At 42.2% G+C, this 12961-nt stretch overlaps 1 protein-coding gene across 1 annotated transcript in view; it reads left to right on the top strand.

Annotated features, from left to right (window-relative positions):
- The window catches only part of enc2 (ectodermal-neural cortex 2), a 76394-nt gene that overhangs the window by 18046 nt on the left and 45387 nt on the right, over positions 1-12961 (top strand). Inside the window, exons 2-6 of the mRNA XM_079501328.1 lie at positions 2527-2758; positions 3972-4077; positions 9006-9251; positions 11566-11655; positions 12318-12481. Coding sequence (XP_079357454.1) covers positions 2577-2758; positions 3972-4077; positions 9006-9251; positions 11566-11655; positions 12318-12481 — 788 coding nt within the window. The 5' untranslated portion in view covers positions 2527-2576. The remainder of the gene's footprint in view (positions 1-2526; positions 2759-3971; positions 4078-9005; positions 9252-11565; positions 11656-12317; positions 12482-12961) is intronic.

Raw genomic sequence — 12961 nt, 5'->3', positions numbered from 1 at the left:
AGGGATTTCTTTTCCGGGTCTCTCGAGGGGGCGGGACTGCAACGCTATAGAATACAAGAACCGCTGGGGGTGAGCGTTCCGGTTACCAGTCAATACAGATTGTTAGTGATTAGGCTATATTGTATTAACCATCATACTTAAACCATGTTCTTCAAAGTTAGAACTTCTGCAGTGTCCCACCAAAATAAGTTGTGCCATTTTATCCTATTTCAATGTGTTCCAGCTTTTCTCTGATTAATAATTCATGGTTAGCAGTCCTGTATAATGTGTCCTAACGTAACCAGCAGCTATTCTGTCCTCAGAGGGAGACCGAGAGATGAGACGGGGAGAGATCAGAGATGTCAGGAAAAACATGCTAAGTTATACCAGGTTACAGTTACAGCTCTGGGGGAGAAAAGATTAGAAGATAAAAAATAAAACATAATTGGAGAGGGACAAGAACATAAAGCATAAAGTCTAGCGATCATGGAAAACAAAAATAAATGTAATTAGGAGGAGGAAAATAGAAGATGACAAGACAGAAACCTCCGTATTCAACATTAACAACCTAGTACTACCTGATCATACTACAGTGTGGCGCCAAGCCAATGGAGCCAGGTGCAGTGCATGCTCCCACTGCCAACTATTGCCCGCCCGCCCTATTTTTTTGCTATTTTTGAATTTGAATCCTGAAAAGTAACAGTTTTGGACATATAAGGTTCAATCTTCATATGACCACCGCGCTGACTGTAGGTGCGCCACCCGATTCAAAACATATCAAGATCAAGGAGATGGGTCGCACACACCAAGACTGTGGTTCAAAAAGTTTTATTTCAAACCATAGGGACAAACGTTGCGGCTATCCGACACTGATGAAGGCTGGATAGCCGAAACGTTTGTCCCTATGGTTTGAAATAAAACTTTTTGAACCACAGTCTTGGTGTGTGCGACCCATCTCCTTGATCTGGACATATAAGGTTTCCACCCGACAGAGACGATATGGAAAGACGCTAGCTGGAAGAGTGACGGTAGACTGAGAGGCTTGAGATGAAAGGACAGAAGATCCAGAGAGAGCTGAAGCTGGAAGAGAGACTGGAGACAGAGGCTTGATATTAACCCATTTAGGCCTGACGTCGAAATAAAAAAAACGTTCGCTCTGAAAGAATATATATATATATAAGATTTGTGCCGCAATTTTACGATTTTTCAAAAATAGCAGACCTACAAGCTCGTAGCGCGCCACTCGGTGGCACGCTATGAGCTTGTAGATCTGCTATTTTTCAATAGCTTAAGTATAACATAATGCTTAGTTAAAACACCAAAAGGCGTTCCCGTACAGAATGGATTAAAGAACAGAGAGAGAGCATTGAAGCAGTTCTTTTTCCTCTGGGCACCTCTTTGATCTTTCTTTCTGTTCAGTTCTCCGACTACAGACGATAAAGTCTCACGAGTCTCACTATTCTGAGGAGAGAAACAAGGCAAGCACTTAGTCTCACAAGTCAGTCAATCCCTTGGCTTGTGTTGTGTTGTTGTTGTTGTTGTGATGGTTTTCTTCTTCATAATTTTGTTTGGAAGGGATGTTGGTGAAGGGGGAAGTTAGTCTCAACTGAAGACATGTGCCACTGCCAGTGTCCTTAGATACCGTCTGAGCAAAGATGATCGATTGGATTGTTTCTAACGACCAGATACCTTCCTTACCAATAAACAACCGGCCAATACTGTATGTATTTGGTCACACAGCTTACTTTCATTTTAGCCTCATTCGGAAGTTGGAACTTCTCCCTCCACTATAGCTCTGAGATTAGGTATTTTTGGCCCAAACTATGTTTGCTTTAATAAAGCAAACTTTAATTATTTGTGATTTTTCTGGTCTTTCAATATTACATTTTATTGTATGCTAATTTCTCAAAGCATATCAAGTATACTGTACCAGTAAGCCAGCAGCATTGGTGGTGAAAACAAACAAAGATGTCTTATCATGAATACATTCTTCTATTCTTCTATTTTCCTTCATTACATTTGATTCTTATTTCTATCTGGTGTATAGGCAACATTGTTTTGCAATATCAAAATGAAAGAATAACTTTATGCCTACTACAAATTCAATAATGCATTATGATTAAATGTAAGAAAAAGAAAGAAAAGAAAACGTATTCCTTGTCATACTTCTTTGCCGTAGCAACTGGGAGCCACGGGAGAGGACCTATAACTTTATAGGTCCGCAGGTTGCCTACCCCTGCCTTCCCCAAACGTCTCGCGCAGACGTGAATTGTAGTTGTGTTGCCATTTGCCAAGTGGTTTTATCATGGGGTTTAATTATTTTGCGTTACTTTGCCTTAATAACTACCCCCGCTGGTCGTCATGACACACACGCACGCACGCACGCACGCACGCACGCACACACACACACACGCACACACAAACTATCTCTTTAAAAGGATAGTTTATTGGGAGTTAAGAAATGTCCTATACAACTACAACTCCCTATATTTGCACAATGCACTTGAACTAATTTTATTTCCTATTCTTCTCCCTCCCTCCTCTCAGTGGGTGAGATCAGTCCGAGTGATTCCCTGGAGGTGCCGAGCGAAGCTGCCATGTCGGTGAGCGTGCACGAGAACCGCAAGTCGCGCACCAGCACCGGTTCTATGAACATCTCTCTGTTCCACAAGCCCTCGCACCCTGACAGTGTCCTGACACACCTGAACACGCTGCGGAAACAGTGCATGTTCACCGACGTCACGCTGTGGGCTGGGGAGCGCTCCTTCCCCTGTCACAGGTAAGACCAGGAGGGCGCGTCGCCATGCTGGCTTGTGGTGGCCATTTGTGACTAAATTTGACTGAGAGGGACTGCCATTGGATTCTTTCATGTCATATGAAAGCAGGGAATCATAGCTTCAAATTGACATATTGGTTGTTCAGTTTGACCCACTAGTTTTGGAGATATGGCTTATAGAGTAATGTCTTGCAGAAAACAGCGAGTTGAGAAAACAGGCTTGAAAGGTTCACTTCTGTGGTCTCTAACATTACACCTAGCTACATCTTTATATTAAGCATTTATTTCATATTTACATGTCGATTTCAGCTCTGACACTTATTTCAGACATGCTCTAGTATGTGAAGAGTCTGCTATTAACTCATTTTGGGAAAAAAAGAAAAAAAAAAATTACTCCTCCGGTGAAAAGCTGTAATTTGCGCGATAGCTGTCTCTAGTTCAAATCTGAATTACATTTACAAAATTACATTTTTGCCACGGACATACAAAATGAGCAAACAAACACATAAAGAGCTATGACCATTACAGCATGGGTTCCCAAAGTGGGGGTACCTGAGGGAGCTCCAGGGGGTACCTAGCTCAATTAGAGATAGTTAGGAACCAAATGGACCCTTATGGGTCTGTAACTCAGAGAGTGTACAAATGGAACCAAATGGATTTGTACACTCTCTGAGTTAAATTAACAGTGGTTTTACAATATAAATTTGGGTACCAGAGATAGAAATGCCATTAAACCGGGGGTCCGTAGCATAATGCGTGTGAAACTGGGGAGTCCATGAAATTAATATGTTTCGGAATCACTGCTAGAGCCATACAAATCCTCCCTTATCGGGGTCACTGGCATATGTTTTCAAATGGGGGGTCCGTGGCCTAATAAATGTTGATTTGGGGGTCCTTGACACGAAAAAGGCTAGCATGAATAGGTTCAGAACCACAGCTTTAACCCATTTTGGGCGGGAACCCCTTTTGGTGTTTTAAACATTGTTATAATTTAGCTATTGAAAAATAGCAGACCTACAAGCTCATAGCGCGCCACTCGGTGGCGCGCTACGAGCTTGTAGGTCTGCTATTTTTGAAAAATCGAACAACCACTGATATAGAAACATAGCTTTTTCAGAAAACTGTCATTTTCAAACAGACATTTTTAGAATCTGATCTCAGGTCAAAATGGGTTAAAACATGATGAATGACTGTATGTGTTCTTTGTCTGTTCCAGGGCAGTCCTAGCAGCATGTAGTCGCTATTTTGAAGCCATGTTCAGCGGAGGACTGAGGGAAAGTCTGGACAGCGAAGTTAACTTCAGAGACAGCATACACCCTGAGGTAAAAACTACTACTATTATGCTACTACTCCTAGTCCTAATGATGCAAGTCATTATCTGGTGGTCATGCAATACCCGTGGTACTCGTTATAGACAGTATTCAGAGGCTAGTTTATGATGCCTGCACACACAGGGATCTCCATATCGTCTCTGTCGGGTGGAAACCTCATGTCCATAGCCGTTACTTTCAGGATTCAAATTAAAAAAAATCACACCCATGTGAAATGAGGGGCGCTCTTGTCATCGTATGTACATCAATTTATGTTAGCGGACATTCTGGCCAATAATAATTTGCTTTTGTCTTCAATGTTTGTGTTTACACACAATTTTGTCTTCAATGTTTGTGTTTACCAGCGTCATAACGTTATATAACGCTGACGAAGGCCACACAGGCCGAAACGCGTTCGTTATCAACGTCAGAGGTAAATAAAGTCATATCAAAAGGACATAAAATGAGTGCTGGCATTTTCTTCATTTCAACTTGTATATTCGAGCCTTGCACCGTAAGAACTTTATTCTAACCTGGAGTGTTGCGGGTTGTCTGCTTTGGCAGTACTTTCTTGTAAAAATCATATAACTACAACTGGTATAGTGGCACAAACGTCACTCAAAAGAGTCATGAAGCCGATAGATTGGTTTTGGCCGTCAGGGAAGTGGATGTCTGTGGACACAGACAGACTGACACACACTGTCTGTGGACACAGACAGACTGACACACACACGCAGCCAGACTGACAGCTATACAGGCGGTTCTGGACAACCACTTGTCCGACTCGATTTCTACTTGGTACAACACATCCCCACATACCAGCTCAGTGGCCTTGTGGTTAGACTGTCCGCCCTGAGACTGGGAGGTCGGGTGTTCGATCCCCAACCGGGTCATACCAAAGACTTTAAAAATGGGACCCAGTGCCTCCCTGCTTGGCACTCAGCATCAAGGGTTGGATTGGGGGTAAGTGAGTCCCTGCGACATACTAGCGTCATGTCCATGGGGTGTACTTGTGCATCAAAGCTGCCTCACGCTACAGAAACAGGAGATAGGCTCCTGCCCTATGGGCCTCATGGCTCGACCGGGCCTCATGACATCATGGCTTGGCAAGGCTTACTTACAACACATCCCAGGGTCACCAGCAACACACATGCCAAGTTTCAAGTCAAAGTTATGCCACAGACAGACAGACAGACAGACAGACAGACAGACAGACAGACAGACAGACTTAGATTCAGTGAATTAACAGCGCTAACTCTTTTTCACATTTTGACCTGAGATCAGATTCTAAAAATGTCTTCTACATCCTGACAGTTTTCTGAAAAAGCTTTGTTTCTATGTCAGTCGTTCTTTGATTTTTCAAAAATAGCAGACCTACAAGCTCGTAGGGTGCCACTCGGTGGCGCGCTATGAGCTTGTAGATCTGCTATTTTTCAATAGCTAAAGCATAACATAATGCTAACATCAAAAGGGGTTCTCGCCCAGAATGGGTTAATACAGTCATTCACATACACCCATTCACAAAAACATAGGAGCAAGAGAGTGTTTGTATGAAGTCAATTGATTGTAGAGGCTCATAATTCATCTAAAGCGTTATCCTAATGCTCAAGAACATAACATTTATTAATTCATCTAAAGCATTTTATCCTAATGCTCAAGAACATTTCCTCTGTGGCCATAAAAAACATTTCCATCCTGTTAAGAAGCTCTTTTGCTGAAATGTTTTTATTGACAGATTAAATAGGCATCTTCATCCATGATGCAAGTCATTCCTCTGGTTTTACAAATGCTGAACGCACTCTGCTCTGCTTTGCTTTCTTAAAAATCCCAACAATGAAAGCAGTAAGATTTCTATCTTATAAAATGACTGAAAGGTCTAAAATGTTTCTAAAACGTTTTGACATAAATGCCAAGCTAATATTTCTGTCATTGCTCCACCATTGGAATACTTACACTAAAAACACAAAACGGATTTATTATGCACAATCTCTCATATGACATCACTGTTAACATTGTTTGCAATAATATTATTATATTATATATAATTTGGCTTTAAAAATGAACAATGACTATCTCTGCCAGCACAGCTGAAGATGATGTTTTCTCCCCTGTCTGTCTGTGCACATGTGTGTATGTCTGCACTGCTGCAGTGAACAGCATGAAACATTGCATCACACTCCCAGTAGGCCAAGGCAGAATGTACCCTCCAACATTCTCCAAATTGCCTCATGGTGGCACAATAGCAGGTCGATTCATGTTTTGGCCTATAACTCCTAAACCGTGGGTCATTCAAGTTAGTTTTCCCCCTGGATTCCTTGGATCATGACACAACTCCCCATATAGACCATACAGTATGTGTGGGAAAGCCTCTTGACCATTTGGTTAGGTATTATCACACGATTCATTAACCCATTTTGACCTGAGATCAGATTCTAAAAATGTCTTCTACATCCTGACAGTTTTCTGAAAAAGCTATGTTTCTATGTCAGTCGTTCTTCGATTTTTCAAAAATAGCAGACCTACAAGTTCATAGCGCGGCACTCGGTGCCGTGCTATGAGCTTGTAGATCTGCTATTTTTCAATAGCTATAGCATAACATAATGCTAACACCAAAAGGGGTTCCCGCCCAAAATGGGTTAAGACAGACAAAACCCATTCGATTAAAAAAAAATATATATTTTCCCCTTTGTTTTGGCTCCTCCCCTTTCTTGGTCCACTTTCTTGGTCCACATCCTCCCAGGTACTTAGTAAATAGTATCTTTCAGTTGTGTAGTATATATTACATTTACCTTTATGATACCGACTTGTCATACAACCTAATAAATTAAATCATGAGCTTTTGAGAAGCTAGTGTATAATGCTCATCAGTCTATAGTAAATATGCTATAGCTTGTTAGAAGTGTGTGGTGTGTCTGCTTCTAAAGCTGACCGTCTACGAACAAGAGAGCAGGTAGTGGAGCACACAGGCCGTTAAAGCCTTTTTATTGTAGCTGCTGCAAACTAACGTTTCTATTATTACATCTTCATCGCCTTCATCACTCATCGTCTAATGAAGATGTAATAATCGAAACGTTAGTCTCCGCCTGCAATAAAAAGGCTTTATGTAATGGGCCTGTGTGTTCGCTGCTTTTCCCTCGTATTGCTAGATGCTCATGAGATGCACCACCATGGCCTGTCATAGTTGACGTTTTCATGCCAATAACCCCCAAAGTGACATGTAATTGGCAGCAGACCCCCCCCCCCCCCCCCCCACCTGAAAAGTGTTTGTGACAGAGACCCCCCCAGAAAACCCCACCAGAAAGAAAAATGCAATTTTTTTTTCAAAGGCAGATGTAGGCTACAAGCTCGCAGCACAGCGCAAAGTGACACGCTGTGAGCTTGTAGATCTGCTATTTTTTAACAGCCAACGTATACATGGATAAAGTGGTTAAAAGTATTACGAAACTGTATTAACTACTTTAGCTGGGGACGCCAAGGAAGTGTTGATCGAATAAAATAAATTTTCGGTTACTGCATTGTGTATTTCTTGCTTCAAATGTTTTCAAGAACATTCTTGAGAGCAACGTTTAGTTGTAAATGACATTGTGTGTTTGTTTACATGGCTGTCATGTTGCATACGGCACAACATCTTGCAGCGCAGCAGGTGCTCTGAGGCTTTGATTAGACAGTGGTCTGTTATAGAGCTGATCGGTCATTATCAGTGGAGTTTCCAGTAATTACATTTTGGGCAGGCAAGATGTGTTAATTGTCGTCTCCCCGCGCACAATCGTAGCACTAAAGGTTTTCAAAGAGATACACCTGCCAGACGAGTAGGATACAAAGGCTGAAAGGCATGCATTTACATTCCAATGGGTGATTGAGGGTCGCGCTCTACCGCAACGGCCAATCAGCTGTCCATTAATAGTTCTCAGGTCTTGTTTTTGTCCTCTCTTGTCCTCACATGTGGACGCCTGTCCTCGCCTTATTGTAGATACGCCTCATGGTCATTATCCTTATCCAGAAATAACACACAGCTGAATTCAGCGATAGACCAATCAGAACCAGGCATTCCATTTAATAATCATTGATAACATTGTTCCAGATGGCAAATTTGACTACTAGCATGGACAGCATTTAAACGCATTGTATGTTATATTAGCTTTCTATGATCAAGAGATAGGTACCGACCTACTCAGGGACCATGTAAGTCAGGAATGATGCTAGCTGGGAATGCATCACCTGTGCTCACCTGTTATGCAATACCCGTGGCTCCCGTAGCCGTTGTAATAGTAGTCTGAGTTAATGTGTCATTTTTATATGGAGTACCCTGATGTCATCGGTATACGCCTGTATATGGAATGCACTTCCCATCACAGTCAGAACTGTAGCCTCACTCCCAATCTTCCGCCGTAGTCTGAAAACCCACCTCTTCAGACTCCACCATGGCCCGTAGCACTTGCCCTAGCCTAGCCCCCTAAGATAGCACTTTATGTAGACTTAGGTAGTATTTTTAAACAGACTTATAGCTTGTTACGTAGACAACACTAGAATTGCATTTTTATGTAGTCATAGCACTTTATAGTACACATGTATAATATATAATATAGTATAGTATGTATAGTTCACATAGATACTACACTGTTACGTTCTTAGTTTACGCTTGAGTCATGATAACTACTTTTTATATATGTGATGTATGCCATGCTTTTGTTATTTGTTTTTGTTATTGCTTAATGTAAGTCGCTCTGGATTAAGAGCGTCTGCTAAATGCCTAAATTGTAAATTGTATGGAATGCCCATAATACTGGTAAACCGGGTCTCCATACAGTACAGTACATGCCTGTACAGTATATGGGCGTATCGTTCTGGACAACCCGGCAATCGGATCAACTTTTACGTTTTGATAACTAATCAATCTAACCGTAATCACTCTGACCGCCTCCCCCCCTCCCTTCTCACAGGTGTTGGAGCTCCTGCTGGACTTTGCATATTCCTCCCGAGTCATCATCAACGAGGAGAACGCCGAGTCGTTACTGGAGGCGGGGGACATGCTGCAGTTCCACGACATCAGAGACGCCGCCGCCGAGTTCCTGGAGAAGAACCTCCACTCGTCCAACTGTCTAGGAATGATGCTGCTGTCAGACGCCCATCAGTGTAAAAGGCTCTACGAGCTGTCATGGCGGATGTGTCTAGTGCACTACGAAACGGTAAACATTTAGGATGTGTCTAGTGCACTACGAAACGGTAAACATTTAGGATATTTAGTCTTAGTTTTAGTCACCATGGCTTAGTTAGTTTTTATTTAGTTTTCGTCAGTGAAAAAAGGTAGTCGACTGACAGACGACAAGATTAACGCGGCATACAAGCAGTATCGTTGCTGTCGGGCAGAAACCTCCATCTCCATGTTCTCTTTTTTATTTTATTTTGTAAATGAATGCCCTACTTGATCATCCTACTCCCAAACTTTGTCATGTCAAGGACCCCCAAATCAATGTTAATTTAACTCTGAGAGTGTACAAATGGAACCAAACGGACCCATAAGGGTCCATTTGGTTCCTAACTACCATTTAGCATGGGGACCCCCTGGAACTCCCTCAAGGACCCCTGGGGTCCCCGGTACCCCACTTTGGGAACCACTGTCCTACACTACAGCATCTCACAAAAGCATCAAAAGTAGCAGATCCGCAAGCTCAAAACACTGCTTTTGCTATTTCTGAATATGAATCGTGAAAAGTAAAGTTTTTGGACATATGAGCTTTCTCACCTGACAGACAAGATATGAAGGAGATGTCTGACCCCAGAACCATGACAGAACCATGACAGAACCATGACAGAACCATGACAGAACCATGACAGAAGTGACACAGTACGTTGGGGAAGATTAGAGAGTGAACGTCAGAAATGCATTTCAGACACTGATGAAAAAAACAGGGCTGAGTGACTGATTTTCATTGCAAACATAAAACAGGAAAAGCTACGCGGCCGTTGTCCAACACGGAATATTAAATTACATTACTGGCATAGTAAAGGCAAGCGATGTATAAATAAATAAAGAATAACACCATAACTCAGCTTTGAAGTTGAAATTTACGGTTCTGTGTTCTTTTTCTTTCTTTCTTTTTTTTTTAATCTTTACAGACCGTTCCCCACTTTTAATAATAATAAGGGGCACTGGATCGACCTAAACGCTGAGGGCTGCACTTTTCCCTGCCCATATTCCAAGTACAGTGAAATGTGTTTAATTAATTGCGTATGTAATATATCTAATCTTAAAGATGACATCATACAAGCAGAGAGGCTATGTAATTAGATTGAGGCTTGAGTTATTATGCCAAGAGCACCCAGAATGAGAGGCATGCTTACTGCTGCTGCTTCTGTTGGGGCTCTCCCTTTTAACCCTAGCAATATATCTTAAAAGGGATCCAGTATTTCCTATTTTGGTTTCCAAGGCTAGAATGGCTTATGGCCCGGGTCCATTGTCTTATATCATTCATTTGAGATTGTAAAATGACTAAGTAAGTAGCCTTGCCGAGCCATGAGGCCCATAGGGCAGGAGCCTATCTCCTGTTTCTGTAGCGTGAGGCAGCTTGATGCACAAGTACACCCCCTGGACATGACGCTAGTATGTCGCAGGGACTTACCCCCAATCCAACCCTTGATGCTGAGTGTCAAGCAGGGAGGCACTGGGTCCCATTTTTTTAGAGTCTTTGGTATGGCCCGGCCGGGGATTGAACCCCGACCTCCCAGTCTCAGGGCCGACACTCTAACCACAAGGCCACTGAGCTGGTACGTAAAATGACTAAAGAGACAGCAAATCACTGATGCTGATGATGTCATGTTGAACATACACACAACTAGAGATGTCCCGAATCCGATACTGTATCGGCCCTTATTTGTCACATCGGGTCATATCGGTATCGGTGAATATGCCAGTCTAACCACCGGTCCGACACAGGGGTAAGGGGTTGACACTATGGCAGGTAAATCAAATGTTGAGACATGTGGAATTTGCTTTGGAGTTGCCCAAACTGCAAGTGCACATTTGAGTGAGGAGTCTGCTATGAACACAATACGAGATATTATAGCTAGATAGCTATAAACACAACATGAGATCACGACACTGGTATCGGTATTCAGTAACGGCTAACACAGAAATTGAGGTATCGGGATCGGATCAGAAGCAAAGACGGGACATCCCTACACACAACTATACAAAATATTAGCACAATCGCCACTCCATAGTGAGTGCTCCTTTTGCATAATCAGTGCCTTCTCATTTTAATCCTCTCCTAATCCTCCCTTCCATGTGCTATCTATTCATGGCTAGGGTTTAACCACTACTTCAACCTTAACATCCCTATTTTTGGTGGACCATTTCCCCCTTGAATAGATATTTTGGGGGGATTTTGGCAAAGACATTTGGCGTAGAGGTGAAAGAGGGCGGCAAGTACTGAGCCAACTCAGATGTGTTTTACTAAGTATAATAATAACCTCTATAATGCTCTACATGTTGTCGCCCAGGTTAGAGAAACAGAGGATTTCTACAGTCTATCTAAAGACAAACTGCTGGAACTGGTACTCAGCGATGAGCTGGAGATAGAAGATGAGCAGGTGAGGAACCTAATCTTTCTTACAATACCTGCCTTTGTCCCTACCTTCCTGTCTCATTTAACCGCGATCATCTTTTCTTTAGTTATGGGCCATTGAATAAAGTATAGCTATATGTATAACTCAGATCTAAAATGACACAGATGCTTTCCTGGTTTTAACAGTTCTACTGCGTACTACGCGTTAACCGCATTTTAATCAAATATTCTACGTTGCCGAGATTGTTTTATTACCTTTAGATCATACGCTGAAGTATTTGGGCTTTTGATCCGTGAAAATCCAGCGAAAATAGGTTCCTCCGTTTGTTATTTACGATCGCACCACCCGCCATCTTGCTACGCCAAAAGATCCGCCTCCAAGAGGTGTAGTAGAGACAAAACCCCCGTTCACTTGTATTGGCCTCAATTTCCCAGCAGCCCAGCGCATGGGTTGATTTCCGCTTTCATCATCATAACATAAAGCTCTATCCACCAGCTCCGCGGCAAAGACGGAGTTTCTTTTTAATTATTAAAATACGGCGATTTAAACACATAAAACAAATGTCGGGTATCGCGTATTAATCAGGGCATATAGTTTGATCAATCAATTTAAAGCCCTCAAAGTGTTTGACGTTTAAAAGAAGGATTTCAACCTAATGTTAATAAATAATGTTGTTTGTGAACCAGGTGGTGTTCAACTCGGTGATGCGCTGGGTCCGCTACGACTTGGAGGGCAGGCGCCACCATCTGCCCGACCTGCTGCGTGGCATCAGACTGGCACTGCTGCCCTCTGAGTGTTTACTGGAGGCTGTGGCCTGTGAGGAGCTGGTCATGGCTGACAGGAGGAGCAGGTACCGGAACCTGTGTGTGTGTGTGTGTGTGTGTGTGTGTGTGTGTGTGTGTGTGTGTGTGTGTGTGTGTGTGTGTGTACTCGTGTGTGTGTGCGTGCGTGCGTGCGTGCGTGCTTGTGTGCGCGTGTCAGTGGTGGAAAAAGTAATCTTATTTTTTGATTTAAGAGTATCAATACTGCGATGTAGAAACATATTTTTACAAGTAAAAATCCGGAATTCAAAAATTTACTTGAGTAAAATAAAAAAGTATTAGTATCAAAATGTATTAATGTACCAAAAGTAGAAAGTACTCATTTGCAGAATGTTTTCAAAAGTTTTCAAATGTGTAAAATGTCTAAAAAAGAATAGCTCACAATACATCACATTGTGAGATTGATTATTTTCAAATGGACGAAATGTATAGGGCTGAAGTGGTTAATCCAAATATAAAAATATGAAGTTTTTAAATCAAGGTGTATGTGTAAAAGTACAAAGTGTTTC

Source organism: Electrona antarctica, assembly GCF_951216825.1.
Source record: "Electrona antarctica genome assembly, chromosome: 5".
NCBI classification, from domain to species: domain Eukaryota; kingdom Metazoa; phylum Chordata; class Actinopteri; order Myctophiformes; family Myctophidae; genus Electrona; species Electrona antarctica.
This window is presented reverse-complemented; position numbering and strand designations above follow the sequence as displayed.